Source organism: Mastomys coucha, unplaced genomic scaffold (assembly GCF_008632895.1).
Source record: "Mastomys coucha isolate ucsf_1 unplaced genomic scaffold, UCSF_Mcou_1 pScaffold5, whole genome shotgun sequence".
In the NCBI taxonomy this organism is placed as follows: Eukaryota; Metazoa; Chordata; class Mammalia; order Rodentia; family Muridae; genus Mastomys; species Mastomys coucha.
In genome coordinates, this window is record NW_022196911.1 from 48,724,519 (window position 1) to 48,740,804 (window position 16,286).

A 16,286-nucleotide genomic window follows, 5' to 3' on the forward strand; every position below is an offset into this window, starting at 1 on the left:
AAAACCAACAACAAAAAAGCACTTGCTATGCTAGCCTGAGGACCTGACTTCAAATTTCCAACAACTATGTTAAAAACAAAACAAAACCAAAACTGGGCATAGCTATGTGTGCCTGTAACCTCAGCACTGAGGGAGGGGAGAAAGGAGGATCCTGGAAGCTCACCAGGCAACTCCAGTGAGACTCAGGCTCAGTGAGAGAGTGACTGCCTCAAGGAGATAAGCTGGAGAGCAAGTGAGGAAGACCTCCAGCTCAAAGGGATCACAAACCTGGAGACAGTCTATCTCAGCACTTGTTTATAAGAAATAATAGTGCTGTAAGTGTTCAACACACACACTGGGCAAGTAAAATATATAACCAAGAACTTACTTTATCCTGAGCCATTTTGTTACTTGTATGTTTTCTGTGGATTAATTCTTCTTTTTCCTGCTGCAACTTTTCCAGGGCTGTCTCCAAAGGGCTTATTTGTTCTTTAGCATCCTAAACAACATATCCACACACACAAAACCAGACTAGTCATGCAACACTCCATTATCTTATTTCAGATGTTCCATAGCCTTAATAAAACAGGTCCCAGAGTAATGTCAACTTCTTTTTGTCTCTTGACAGAGTCATGAAGATGGCACCATTACTTTTATCCACATATTTCAGAGAGGCAAACAGGCACAAACAGAAACTTGTTCAAGGTCATGAAAGTAGATGAAGTAGATACCAACCATAAATAATAGATAACCATACTACAATCCATAGACCCAAAGAAGCTAACAAGAAGGGCTCAAGGGGGGACATTTGAATCTCACTGAGAAAGGGAAATAAGCAGAATAGACATCATGGATTTGGAAGAGGGGCAGGAGGGATTATGTTGGGGGAGTACAGAAGGAGACAGAGTACTGGGTGAGACGACTGGAATGGGGGGTGGTGTGCAATCTCTGGGATGAGCTAGACACCTAAGGCAATGGAAAACCCCCAGGAATCTACAAGGCTAACTTAACTAAGACTTTTAGTAGATAAGGAGCCTGAACTGGCCATCTCCTGTAACCAGGCAACATTTACAATGGAGAGATTGGGACATCAACCCAGCTACAAAACTTACAATTTGTCCTGCCTACAAAATATGCAGGGATAAAGATGGAGCAGAAACTGAGGGAATGGCCAACCCATGATTCCCTCAGCTTGAGAGCCGTGTCATGAGAGGGAGCCTGACACTGTTAATGATACTCTGCTACACTTGCAGACAGGAGCCTAGCATAACTCAAGAGAGGATTCACCCAGCAAATAATTGAAACAGATGCAGAGACCCACAGCCAAACATTAGGTAGAGTTTGAGGCATCCTTCAAAAAAGGGGAAGGAGGGATTGTAGGAGCCAGAGAAGTCTAGGACACCACAAGAAAAGCTACAGAATCAACTAACTTGGGCCTGTAGGGGCTCACAGACACTGAACCACCAACCATGCAACCTGAATGGACAGACCTAAGGCTATCACATATGTTACAGTTGTATCTTTCTGGAAGACTTCTAACAGCAAGAGCAGGTGCTGTCTCTTGACTCTGTCATCTGCCTTCGGGACCCTTTCCCCTACTGTGCTGCCTCTTCTAGCCTAGTCTAACTGCAACTTGATATGCCAGGGCTGGTTGATATCAAGGGGAGACCTCCCCCTTTCTGAAGAGAAAGGGAGGAGGAATGAGTGGAGGGGAAGGAAAGTGTAGGGGTGGAGGAAGGACTGGGAGGAGAGGAGGGAAGGGAAACTGTGGTCAGGATGTAAATAAAATAAACAAAATAACCAATTGAAATAGCCAAGAGTCTAACCTAGTCCAGCTCCAGAGATGACTCTGCCAAAATGATTAGATTATTGATCTAGGCTTGTGGTCCAAATTACCCCACATAGTTTTATGCATCAATTTTCAAGAGCTCAACAAGAACCTATGGACCTATATCAGCTTTATGTGATCAAAGACTAGAAAGGTCATTCAGCCCAACATTATTTCTTACATGTTAACTAAGCAGTTATTTTCATGGTAATAACAACATACTCACTAATGGTGGTGTACCCATGCCTATTCTGGAAAAAAGAGGACTTTCAAATGATAAACTATCGCACTAATCAGAAATCCCTTATAACACTGCCATAGTACACACATACATGATAGCCACAATTAAAAATAATGAACCTTGAAATCTTGAACATGTTCTGAACCTACAAGGTTACAGGTAGACATAGACATTCATTTGTGACTTCAGTACTGGTGTTTTCTCATGCTGGGAGACGGTGGTGTGGTGGAAAGACACAGGCCTCTGTATCAGTGATACTTGGAGAGAAGAGAATGAACACACAGTGGGGGCCTCTGTATCAGTGATACTTGGAGAGAAGAGAATGAACACACAGGGGGCTCTTCAACATCTTTTAGCTCCATCAACCTTGCTTCCTCTGGGCAACCATGGAGCATTCTAAAATCCCAGTTTCTTTTTTTCTACACAGGCAGACTTGGTTATTTATTTCAACAGGGCTGGGAAGCACTCAATACTTTAAGTAAAAAACATTTATAACCAGCCAAGACTACTGCAAGCTAATAATATTTTGTATTATAAGCCCAACTTATTTAATCCAAAAATATTTAAGAAAGAAAGGAACATTTATAGCAATTACTACTTAATAAATTGGGTAACTTGTGTAGTGCTTACTGAGTGAGTGTCTCTAATTAAGAAAACCTGGGTCAGGACCTTTGCTGAAAGCCAGTGGGTACATTTCAGTGTTGTGGCATGGCCATGCCTGCCCACTGTACTGGCAAGCAGTCTGAATCACACATGAGATGGAATGGAAGCAGTGCTGACACATAGGTGTCTGCCATGGGACAAAACTTGGGGACAAGAATTCATATACAGTTATGCAGCCATCAACTGACCACTTCTAGTAACATGAAATCCACCACCTAACCAGATACTCGGTTCTTCCTTACATGCCCCAACTCTCTCTTCCCAAATCTTTATTTATTAATACCTATTGTCACTCAGAAATCACACCAAGAAGCATTATAACACACTTGATTTTTCACAGTAACTGTAAATATGTCTGTTATATTAACAACATGAATTTTATAACATGTATGCACATTGCTACCTTTATATCTCTGTTTAAAGACTGAACTTCAGTGGATAATTCCACAGTCTGCTCCTCCATTTGCTGACGCCGTTGCAAATTGGTGGCGATCTGCAGTTTCTCTGATTTCAGCTCATTTGTTTTACTTTTCAGGTGTTGGATTTGTTCCTGCTGGTCCTGTATGAGCTTACGGTTCAATTCAATCTTACTGGAAACTGCACAGAAATATAATGATACAGCAGCTAAGGGGTGGGTACAGACAACACCACCATCATCCTTAAAGTTCTGAAGTATACACAGTTCAAAGGCTGAATTCCACGGGCCTCCACTGCACGAAGCAAGGGTATCTTGCCTGCTGTCCCCCACCTTGACCACTCTTGGGTGCAGCTCACAGGGCAGGTCCCACTGGGAAAGAGCACAGCTCATCTGACCACGTACAATTCCAAGTCTGTTGCACAAGGCAAAGAAGCCAAGCAGTGATACTTGGAGAGAAGAGAATGAACACACAGTGGGCTCTTCCACAGAGTAGGCATTGAAGCCTTTGTGGCATGTGAACAAAGACACATTACCTGTATCCAGCTTGTGTTGCTTTTCCTGTTTTTCCTGGTTAACCTGCTGGACAGTTCGATCCAAGTCTACTCCCTGCAGTTTAGCTGCCTGCTGTGCAATTTTCCTTTCAACATCTTTTAGCTCCATCTTAAGAACAGAACAGTTATTTCTAAGAGACTTAACTGCATCACATGATTCAAACCCTTTTAAGGCTAAGTTTAATAGGATAAAAGGTGAAATTAAGTTCTAGTCCTTTAAATAAGGTAAATGAATTATGCCTCAATTCCCATAGTTTATGAATACTTTAGTCCTAGGAATGTATATACAAATCAACTGTCTGCACCTGAAAATTAACTACTATGGGGTGTGCGTGTATATATATATACATATGTATATTCTCATTCTCTCTCTCTCTCTCCCTCCCTCCCTCCCTCCCTACCTATCTAGGGGGATAGGGGAGGACATGGTCTCACTGTGTAGGCCTGGCTGACCTGGCCGTTGCTATATAGACCAGGCTGGCCCTGAACTTATAGAGAGCCACCTGCCTCTGCCTCTCCAGTACTGGGATTAAACGTGTGTGCCACCATGCCCAGCTACTGTTTTTAACACACTTAAACTTCACATTCAAGAACCCACAAATCAATTTCATTCTGCTTTGAACTACAGTAGCTTACCTGGAACCTCTCCATAATTGTAACATCTGTCAGGCACACTTTAGCACTTTCTTCTTCAGGCATTATTGTACCCAAGAGTGTTTCCTGCTCTTCTATGTCATTCTTCAGGCGCTGTATGTCTCTATTGACACTCTGTAGTCTGTTTCTTAATTCTGGTATTTCCTTCTCCTTCAAATCAATTATGCTTTGCCTTAAAAGAAAACACAACAAAAGTCAACTTCCCTGACATTTTCTCATAATTAAAGTGAAGCTATGCGTTTTTGGCAAGAACAGTACAGACTAGCTGCCAACCCTTTCTAGGACATCCTGTCAATAGCTCAATGAGGTCAATATGTCTGTTATTTGTGATGTTTACCCTATTCATTTGGGTATGGTGGTGGTAACCATGTTTCTTGACTGTAAGATGACTACTTTTTCCCATTTCTATTTTTAAAAATACATCTTAAACCGGGTGTAGTGGTGCACGCCTTTAATCACAGCACTTGGGAGGCAGAGGCAGGCGGATTTCTGAGTTCGAGGCTAGCCTGGTCTACAGAGTGAGCTCTAGGACAGCCAGGGCTATACAGAGAAACCCTGTCTCAAAAAAACAAAACAAAACAAAAAAAACATCTTAAGAGATATCATAGATCTGAGAATATGGCAATGTCCTGTTCTTCAAATATCTGCCTGCTGATGCTAGTAGCCACTAATAACTGTTTGCAGTAATTATTACTGGGGTGTTGCCAAGCAGAGATAACTTTACAAATCGACAAAGTTTCAAGACCATGAAAGAGACAGAAAGGTCAATGCACTATTATCGTACATAGACTGCAGAAGCCTATGGAGAAAGAATCAGATTCAACGTAGGATCTGAAAACAGGCAGGAAGCAAGGACTGATGGGCTGCAGTGTGGTGTGCAGGCAGCAGTGCTACACCACTGTTACTCTCCTGGTTTCAGTAACTGTACACAATCACACGAACTGCGAATCTCAGCAGAACAAGATGTGTGTAGTCTCTGTTCTAGTTCAGTTTTTTTCTAAGTAGAAAGTTGTTTCAAAATTAAAAATACTTTAAATTACAGATGAAGGGAAGACTCCAGACAGTCAAATGCTACATGGGCTCAAGGTACAAAAACCATCAATCTTTTTATTTATTTACACATATTCAGTTAAAAAAAAAAATCAAAGTTTAGGGACTGGAGAGATGGCTCAGGTAAAAGCACTGATTATTCTTTTGGAGAACTGAGGTTTAACTCCCAGCACCCACGTGGCGGCTAACAACTGTGTGTAACAACTGTTACGTAAGATCCAATGATGTCTTCTGGCCTTCATGAGCACTGCATACATGTGGTGCACAGATCATAAAAGAAAACAAAACACCCATACATTTAAACTAAAAATAAACTTTTTAAAAAAAATAAAGTTCATTTCTGAAAAATTCCAAATTTTTACTTAAAATTAAGTTAATATGGTAACTTTAAAAGGTACAATAAATTAAATTAGCTATTAATAACAATGAAAATACAGCAACCCAAATGTTGGCTATTATATTCTGTAATCGTTTTGATTTTTAAAAAGTATACACTATGACCAAAAAATGCCAACCTAAAAGTACTGTGATAAGAGACAAGTTCTTATATAAAGAGAGAAAGAAAGAGAACGAGAGAGAAAAGCAACAATGAAGTGTTCCTATTCATATATTAACATGAGCAATTAATCCCATTTCTTATTACTCCTAAAAGCTGTGGTCACAGACCTGTTACACATAAAAAGGGACAGTTACAATGGCAGTGATGGCTAAGAACCAGGAGCAGTCCTACAGTACTGATCCTGCTTTCAAAGTCTCACACATACACATACTCTCTCAGTGTGGTCCTTACTCTTGATAATGTAAGATGCTACAATAATTGCTCTTTAAAAAAGGAAAGACACGGGCTGGTGAGATGGCTCAGCGGGTAAGAGCACTGACTGCTCTTCCGAAGGTCATGAGTTCAAATCCCAGCAACCACATGGTGCCTCACAACCACCCGTAATGAGATCAGACGCCCTCTTCTGGTGCGTCTGAAGACAGCTACAGTGAATTACACCAGCAAGTGGGGCCTGAGCGAGCAGGGCAGGCAGAGGTTCTGAATTCAATTCCCAGCAGCCACATACATGATAGCTCATGGCCATCTGTACAGCTACAGTGTACTCATAAAATAAATAAAATAAATCTTAAAAAAAAAAAGTAAAGACACTTCCTGTCTAGAGGATGGACTGCTAAGATCTGTGTATGGTGGCACATACCCATACGTGGGAGGTAGAAGCATAAGAATAAGGAGCTAACGGTGAGAACAATAAACCCTTAAAGTTGTCTTTTGGGAATGACAAGACTGTTTAGTGGGTAAAGACGCCAGCTACCAAGCCTAGCAGTCTGAGTTTGATCCCCAGGACCCACATGATGGAACGGAGAGAACAGACTTATAAAAGTTATCCTCTGACAGCAACATGAACAACATGAGATGCCCATATCCACGCCAAAAAAAAAAAAAAAAAAAAAAAAAAGGTAGTTTTAAAAGTCAGAAGGTTTTTGGGGGGAGGGGAGCTTAGCAGTTAAGAGCACTGGTTACTCTTCCAGAGAACCAGGATTTAGTTCCCAGCTCTCACATGGCAGCTCATAACCACATGTAACTCCAGTTCCAGGGGATCTAATACCCTTTTTTGGAGTCTGTGGGTACCAAGTACCCATGTGGTACATAGATATGCATGTAGACAAAATACCCACACACACATAAAAAAAAATTAAGTTGTTTTTTTAGAAGAACTTTTCATATTTTATTTGTGCAGCTTAGAAAATGACATCAACAACCAGTTTCGAACTGTCCTAACTATGATTCAAGCCAATTCTCAAAAATACATGCAGTAAAGACCACCCCGACCCCATGACTACTCAGGCTTACCTCATGGGCACAAGCCCAAGCATTTCATCACGGCGCCGTTCTTTTTTCTTCAGCTCTGATTCTGTTGACTTGAGTTTATCTGGAGCAAGCCTCAGCTTGGACTGCAAGTCACTGATAACTTCCTGTAACTCAGCCTCTGTCTGAAATACTCTCTGACAGACTGGGCAACAGGACTGGTTTTCATCTGTCAGCTGTGTAATGAACTGGGAATAAACTGCTGTGGCTCCAGCCAGCATGGCTGTTTAAAAAGGTTAAGAAATCCTAGTCAGACACACATATATTTTCTTCCATAATTATTATTCTTGTTTTATAAGTATACCCAAATGAAATAAAGATTTTGACATTTAAATCTTCCTAAGGATACTCTATATTCTATTTGCATAATTTTTGGCATCTAACATTTTACTGAGATCTTTCTATGTGCTATACATTTCTTTTTTTTTTTTTTTTTTTTTTTTTTTTTTTTTTTTGGTTTTTCGAGACAAGGTTTCTCTGTGTAGCCCTGGCTGTCCTGGAACTCACTCTGTAGACCAGGCTGGCCTCGAACTCAGAAATCTGCCTGCCTCTGCCTCCCAAGTGCTAGGATTAAAGGCGTGCGCCACCACGCCCCCCGACATTTCTTACACAAACAATTTCATTTGCTCTTATTTAACGTACTATATAGATGACAAATCTGAAGCACAAGAAAGGTTCAGCAAGTCCCCAAAGCTACTTGTCCAGTAAAGCTATACAGCCAGGAACAAGTTCAAGTCATTGGGTCCATACAGTTTTAGAACCTCCTATTCTCAGGCTGGAGGGGTGGCTCAGCAGTTAAGAGCACTTGCTGCTCTAGCAAGAGGAGCAGAGTTAGTTCTTAGCACCTACACTGGACAGCTCACTATCATCTGTAACACTACCTCCAGGGATGATCTGATGCCTCTGGCCTTGGTGGACACTTGACTCACATTTACATACCCCCTCATACACACAATTAAAATTAATTTTAAAAATAAGTCTTAAAATCTCTGATCCTTAGCAGTTACCTGTGATGAAATTTCAAAAGTCAAAGTACCTTGATGATATATATAAATGTAACTTACCTCTCTGTTTTGAGGATTTTTCAATTTCTTCTTTAAGTCTGTCTAAATCACTTTCAAAATCTTGGCTACCGCAAACATCAAATAGCTTATCTTCATAACTGGACAACTGTTCTTCCTTTTTCTTTAGCTCATTATTTATATGATTCTTATTTTGTTCAGCTGAAGCTAGTTCTTTGCTAAAATAAAAACAAATGTGGGATATTTGAAAAAAATTAAATTATTTAGATTTAGTTTATGTTGTCAGAATGCTTTGCCTCCGTACACGGACATATACCATGTATGTGCCTGGTGCCCAAAGAGATCAGAAAAGCATATCCGATGCCACAGAACTGGAGTTACAGGTGGTTGTGAGCCACCACGTGTATGCTGGGAACTAAACCCAGATCCAATGCAAGAGTAACCAGTGCTCTTAACCACTGAGCCCTCTTCTCCAGCTCCTTAGAAATTTGAAATTTTTGATTAAAGAGCTACTAGACAAACTCTGCCAAAAGTTGTTAAAAGGAGTATGTACAATTACTTCCCTATATTTTTATTTTTTATAGTTTTGTGCTGGGAACAGAACACAGGACCTCAAGCATGGTAAGTACATACTCTACCACCGAGCTACACTTGTGCCACATCCTTTCTTCAGAAGTCAGAGGAACAAACTGAATGTTCTCATTCAATCTTCTAGTCGAATGCTCCCCTAGGACACTGAGATGGACCCATCCCCAGATAAATAAATAGGGGCAGAATTCTGCTATATTTCTGGGTCTCCCAGTCTTAGAACCCAGATTATGGGATGGAGTAAATAGAAGCCACCTGCTGGCTCTACTGGAGACAAAGAATGAGTAGCAGTTCTACTCCCTGGGTCTCCCTCACAGCATTTACTCCTTACTCGCCTCTACACACCTCCCTGTCCCTTCTGGTTGTAGTCATCTTCTCACCTCGTGGTTACTCATCCCCCTCATTCATCAAAAACAAGTGCAGCCTTCATCCTATCCACTCTCCAAGAAGCACCAAGCCTACTGGCCTCTCCTTGAGGAACATCTTCCCAGGGCCACTGAGGACCCCCCAGACACCACTGCTACTGTTTCATCCTGGTTCCCCAAGCAGCTGCTGCTTCCACCGACAACCCTTTTCCTTAGCTTGCCAGTGGTGACTATCCCTTGTACATAGCTGTATACCCCTCTTCTCTTTTCCACTGTGGAGGCCATGCATGTGGAGGCGAGAGGACAACTTGAAGAAATCAGTTCTCTCCCACCATGTGAGTCCCGAGAATGAACTGAGGTCACGAGGCTTTGGCAATAAGGGTGCCTCTGAGATACCTTACTTGCCCTCTTTGTACAAGTCTTTCAAGGTGACATGGCTTATACCACCAATTACTTTATCTTTTTTGTTTTGTTTTGTTTTGTTTGAGACAGGGTTTCTCTGTGTAGCCCTGGCTGTCCTGGAACTCACTCTGTAGACCAGGCTGGCCTCGAACTCAGAAATCCGCCTGCCTCTGCCTCCCAAGTGCTGGGATTAAAGGCGTGCGCCACCACGGCCCAGCTTTACTTTATCTTTTTAATGAACTGCAAAAACTTGCAATTTCCTGAACTTAAAAAAGCCTATTCACTAGAAGACTCTTCCAAGAGAGAATTTGAGCCAGGCATGGTGGCATACACCTTATAATTCTGGCACTTCAAAGTTGAGATAAGAGGACTGTAAGTTGGACAGCAGCCGAGACCCTGCTCAAATAAGGAATAAAGCAATTAATTTAATACAGCAAAAGCCAAATCTACTATCTCCCTAGAAACTCACTGAGAAATACCTCTTATGTAACCAGCACATAAGCAAGTATGCGAGCCGGGCAGCGATGGCGCACGCCTTTAATCCCAGCACTTGGGAGGCAGAGGCAGGCGGATTTCTGACTTTGAGGCCAGCCTGGTCTACAGAGTGAGTTCCAGGACAGCCAGGGCTACACAGAGAAATCCTGTCTCGAAAACCAAAAAAAAGAGGGGGGGGGAGGGAGAAAGGGAAGGAAGGAGGGAAGGAGGGGGGAGGGAGGGAGGGAGAGAGGGAGGGAGGGGGAGAGAGAGAGAGAGAGAGAGAGAGAGAGAGAGAGAGAGAGAGCAAGCGAGAGAGAGAGCAAGCATGCAAGAAAGTCTGAGCAGCGGGCTAGAGATGGCTCAGTGGTTAAGAACACTGACTGCTGTTTCAGAGGTCCTGAGTTCAATTCCCAGCAACCACATGGTGGCTCACAGCAACAGTGTACTCATAGGAATAAAATAAATCTTTTAAAAAAAGAAAGTCTGGGGGCTGGAGAGATGGCTCAGTGGTTAAGAGTACCGACTGCTCTTCCAAAGGTCCTGAGTTCAATTCCCAGCAACCACATGGTGGCTCACAACCATCCATAACAAGATCTGACTCCCTCTTCTGGAGTGTCTGAAGACAGCTACAGTGTACTTTCATATAATAAATAAATGAAAAAAAAAAAGTCTGAGTGGTGTACTGTTCAGACAGAAAACAACCTCCAGATATCAATCTTTTTCTACAGTTTTAAGAAACAAGAGGCCCCATGACTCCCATTACATTTTACTTAAATTGCCAGAAGTCAATTGAATACGACATACCATCTAATGACAATGAATGTTTAAAACAATAATAAGGGGAAAAAAGGCACAAGATAGAGAGATCTGTATCCATGGTAATGTTTAGCAACTCACTTCAGTTTGGCAAGTCTGTCCCTGGTCTGATTAATTTCTTTGGATTTAGAATGAAGCCAGTCTTCAAGTTGTTTTTTGTTAGGAAAATAGCCCAACAGTGAAGTTAGTTCATCACTGTGCCTGGACTTTATTTTTCTGATCTGTTCATCTTTGTCAGTCTATAAGGAAAATACAAAACAAAACAAATCAACTTTAAAAAGTCAAGCCTGTTAATAACAAAAATAAATTCTGGGGATTAGTGCAGTGGCTCAGCAGGTCAAAGGATCTGCCATAAAAGCTTGACATCAGTTCACCCCTGAGCCACAGTGCCATGGGGAGAACCAGGGTTGCACTCAGTAGCCCTGACTGGGCTGGAACATGCTATACAGAACAGGCTGTTCAAGAACTCACAGAGATCCCTCTGCCTCTGCCTCCTACATGATGGGATTAAAAGTGTACACCACCCACAGATGATTAAAAAGCCAACTGTATGCTCATAACACATACACTAAAGGCTCTGAGAACTGCCTTTAAAAAACAATGAAAAAACATTTGTGTGTATATACTCTAACCATGGCAACACACAAGTGGATCAGAGGACAACTTTGGAGTCAACCCTTTCCTTCTATCATGTGAATTCCAGGGATTAAACTCAGGCTTGGCAACAAGTATCTTTACCTTCAAGATATCCCCCATGATCCAGGATAGTCTTTTAAAGAAAGAGTAACCAATTCAATATCATTAAAAAAATTAAACCTCTCTATGTTAAAAGTGACCAACATCTGGGTGGGATGGTACACACTTTTAGTCCTAGTACTTGATATGTAGAGGCAGGCAGATCTCTGTGAGTTCAAGGTCAGCTTGGTCTACAAAGGGAGTTCCAGGACAGTCAGCACCACACAAAGAAACTCTGTCTCTTTGTGAAAGAAAAAAGTTAAAAGTCTACTTTATAAGCCTTTTTTTAATACTAAGTTGTTGTAACCTCTAAATGCAAAGCCAATACCAAATCAATACTGGAGTCTAGTGACTGAAAATGGATAAACCCATCAGTATAGACACTACAGGAAGGGACTCTTACTTTGTCTTTGGTGAGCATCTCCATCTGGGTGCGGGTTGTTGTATGGTGGTTTAGCTGCTCCATCTCCTGGTCCAGCTTCCGCAAGCTCCTGTCCAGGTCGGCTTTCTCATTTTGGAGGCTTATTACCTCTGCTTTCAGGGTTTCTATGCTGCTATTTTTCTCAGCCTTGCTTAGTTCACGTTCCTAATCAACAATTCAAACAAATGTGCATTTATATATTTTGTGCCAGAATTAAGATAGTGACAAAGTGTAATTACTGCTAGCTTTGAAACAGCTCTTTCTACTATTTGAAGAATATATCATCCTTTCTTTTAGTAAGCCTTCATTTTTACTAAAACCAAAAATTATTCCTAAGAGAAACAAAATACTACTTTCTGCTCATATCCAAAAGAGAAAGATATAAACTTACATATGTTTTGGGAAAAATCTTATTCAGGTTACTGTACTATGGTGTAATGATAGAGGATTAGTAAATAAACCTCGAAGAATCAAACAGAAAGGAGAAATCAAAATTAGAAAAATACAGCTGGGCAGTGGTGGTGCATGCCTTTAATCCCAGCACTTGGGAGGCAGAGACAGGTGGATTTCTGAGTTCGAGACCAGCCTGGTCTACAGAGTGAGTTCCAGGAGAGCCAGGGCTGTATAGAGAAACTCTTGTCTCAAAAAATGAAAAACAAACAAACAAACAAAACAAACAACACATAGCTTTTCCAGAGGACCCAAGTTCAATTCCCAGCACCCAAGTCAGGTAACTCACAACTACAGATCCAATGTCTCTTTTTCGGCACCTGGACTCCCATGTATGTAACCACAAAAACACATGTACATACATGCATAAATAAAAATAAATCTTTAAAAAATAAAGAAAAAGAAAATAATTAGGAGAAATGTATCTTTGTAGATGGATTAATAACTCTTAAATCCCCCCATTTACATATTTATTAAGTTCCCATGTAACTCACTCCACTCCTTGGCATGTAGAAACCAAACCCGTGTGATGTGGTTCTTCACTGGCACTTCCCCATCCTGACAACACTATGATAAAGTGTGAACTGATGAAAACGTACTCTGCAGTGGCCAGTTACAAACACACATCAGTTTCCCTAGGTCAGAGAGGTAGGACACAGGGGTGTCACTTGCTTTAGAACACTTACTTTGAAGAGGAACGGAGATGTGAAAGAGGACAAAACAAGGAGGAAAACCTCTTGAAGAAGATGGTGTTTGTTTACCACAGGGAACGTGGTGACAAGTCAGTCACATAGAAACCTCACTGTGTGGAGACTAACTAGAAGAGTATTAACTTGGGGGATACCAGGGTCCTTGTAATAGTCACCCCACTTTGCTGTGTTTGGGACACACATCTGTGGGCCACACAGAGGAGACTGTTTTTTGGAGAATCTATAAAGCTTGAAAGTCTGAGCACAAGTTCCTTTTTTTTTTTTTTTTTTAATTTTCTTGGTGATTCTGGCTTTAACCCACCTATTTCTAGAACCAAAGAGCTGACAATCAAGGTATCTGAATAAGCTCACTTTACACAGGATTTACTAACTGAAGTGCTACAGTCTTGGGGTGAGTGGTGGTTGAGAAACGTGAGGCGGCTCAGTGGCAGCTTACAGCTTTCGTGAGCTCCTGGTCCAGCTCCAGAATCCTGTCGGAGGAGCCCTCCAGCTGCTGCAGCTCCGTCCTCACGTGCCTCAGTTCGCTCTGCTTCTTCGTGAGGATCTCTGTCTTCAGCTCAATCATCCTCCCCAGCCCACTCTTCTTGTCCCTCATCTCGTCAATCTGCCTCTGCTTCACAGCTTCTTTGTCTGTCAGGTCGCTCTAAATGGCAACAATGCACATTAGTGATTCTGTTATTAAAAACTAAGGCAACTTCCTTTTAAAGTAAAACATACAATGAATAAAAATATAGGAAATCATTTCTAAAACTGAAAAGCATCACCCAGGGGTGACAATTAGTAACTGAGCAATTTTTTTGCAATTATCCTCAAAAATTAATTTTACTTAAAATAAAAAACCATAAATCTACTCTATGTTCCTATTTTATCCTAATGAATTTAAAAAACATTCTGAATTTTTTTTCTACTTAGTAGCCCAAAACTAACCTAAAAATGTGATAAAATTGTATTTAATTTAAAAGTTTATAGGATCACTTAGTGAATCTGACACAAAAGACAGCAAACCTGGGTTTCAAGATATTTACCAAAAGCTGGCTGGCAGTTTTAGCTTCTCTTTCTTGTCTCTCTTTCACAAGTTCATGAAAATTTTTAATCTGTCTTTCACTGAATGGTCCACGCTCAAAACCATCCAATTCAAGATGTGTTGCCAAAGACTGAATTAATGAATCTCTGGCTCGGATATGTTCTTGATGGCGATCTGCTTGTAGTTGTAAACGACCTTTATTTTAAAAAAATAAATTAAAAAAAAAAAGTTGTGGTAACAGTAGATTTAGATGCAGTTGTAAAAAAATAAGTGTAATTTTTATACACTCTGCCCAGTTTGCACTAATGAACACTATGTAAAACTGTCACATAGTCTAAACTGGTATACTAACACTGTGTAATCGATCAGGCCTATCCAAATTCCCCAGTGTTATCTGCACTCATTTGTGTGTATGCATTAAATTTCATATAATTTTTTTAAGATTTAAATTTTTTGTTTAGGTGTATGCATGTGTTTCTGTGTGAGTCTGTGCCTGTGGAGAAAAGAGGGCATGAGATCCTTGGAACTGCAGTTAGAGGTGACTGTAAGTCACTTAATGTAGGTACTAGGAACCAAACTCAAGTTTTCTGGAAGTGTGTGCTCCTAACCACTGAGCTATCTCTCCAACCTCAAGTTCTATATAATTTTACTCCATGTTATCTCATACATCAACAGTCAGCAGTATAGATAATAAAGTTTCAGTACCACAAGAATCTTCTTGCTCTGTAACCATAAGCACACCCATCTTCTTCCTGTCCCTTCTTTTATTACTCCCCCTAGCAACCATGAGTTTGTTCACTAGGTCCTCAATGTTGACATTGCAGAATATCATTACAATGGAAGCACACTTTACAGCCCTGGCAGGAGCGAGTTGAAATGGGACTCTGGTATGGCTCTAAAGACTGAGGGTCTCCGGACATTCTAGCTCTCTAACTATACTGAAATGATGATGATAACTTCTAAAAACTCCTAAAAACTTTCTAGCTCTTTCTGAGGGTTAAAAGCCATGGACTTAGGTGATTGAAACCTGTAGCCTAACAGTGAGGGATTAAGTAATGTGGCCTTTGTTCTATCTCAGCAGGAACTGCACAGCTCTCACTTTCAGCCGGCTAGCTGAAGTCACAGGAAAAAAAAGGGACACTTTGAAAAGTGAATTTAACATTTATTTCTAAGTTGTAAAAAGTTTCCTATGAAAGCCCTCTAAGAAAAAGGGGAAAAACGGAATGAAGGAAGAAGTGGGATAAGGGAAAATTCACCCTCCGCTCTTTGTCCTCAGCACTTACACATCTTTTAGAATACATGATCACACGGTAAAAAGTTCATCACAAGGTTACACATAAATTCAAATCATAAACTGAATAAGAAGTTTACAACAGAGAATGTTTACATGCATATCATTAGGACTAATTATCTGGCTAGACATTCATCACCTGTTACAGTTCCACAGGTTCACTGAGAGTTAAAAAAATCATAACTAAGTTATTTAAGTAAAATTTTATAGATCTTCATCCTAGCACCTATAATAAATCATTAGTTCCCTTTTTATGACCTTCGGTTTACAGTCTTGGAGCCTCTTGGAATGTGCTCTGAGTAATAGAAAGCCTGCTTACTATCAGAAGCAATTAACTGTTGACACATCGGAGACTGACATAGCTCTCAGTACAGTTTTGACTATCAGAAAAGACCTAATAGCAGTCCCACTATAAATGAACTTAATAAATGCTGATATCATTTTAGGAATTCTTATAGGATCATCATTAAGAATTAAGAAGTCATCTACTTGTCTACATAGCATCACTACAAGACAGTACTTCTTCATAGATCTGCAGAGATCTGCTCAAAAGGGTGAGCTAATACCTAGTGATATTTACATATGTAATAATAGCAGAAAAAAGCATATTAATAGCAGGAATCACCAGGCGGTAGTAGTGCACACTTTTAATTCCAGCACTTGGGAGAGAGAGGCAGGCAGATTTCTGAGTTCGAGGCCAGCCTGGTTTACAGAGTGAGTTCCAGGACAGTCAGGGC

The 16,286-nt window shown here is 40.8% G+C and overlaps 1 protein-coding gene across 1 annotated transcript in view; it reads right to left on the reverse strand.

Annotated features, from left to right (window-relative positions):
- Window positions 1-16,286, reverse strand: part of Rad50 (RAD50 double strand break repair protein) — a 55,044-nt gene that overhangs the window by 25,054 nt on the left and 13,704 nt on the right. The window contains exons 8-17 of the mRNA XM_031352042.1: window positions 14,260-14,453; window positions 13,671-13,877; window positions 12,057-12,239; window positions 11,000-11,157; window positions 8,313-8,488; window positions 7,234-7,471; window positions 4,317-4,506; window positions 3,663-3,789; window positions 3,115-3,308; window positions 368-478 (exon numbers count right to left, since the gene is read on the reverse strand). Of these exons, the coding sequence (XP_031207902.1) occupies window positions 368-478; window positions 3,115-3,308; window positions 3,663-3,789; window positions 4,317-4,506; window positions 7,234-7,471; window positions 8,313-8,488; window positions 11,000-11,157; window positions 12,057-12,239; window positions 13,671-13,877; window positions 14,260-14,453 (1,778 nt within the window). The remainder of the gene's footprint in view (window positions 1-367; window positions 479-3,114; window positions 3,309-3,662; window positions 3,790-4,316; window positions 4,507-7,233; window positions 7,472-8,312; window positions 8,489-10,999; window positions 11,158-12,056; window positions 12,240-13,670; window positions 13,878-14,259; window positions 14,454-16,286) is intronic.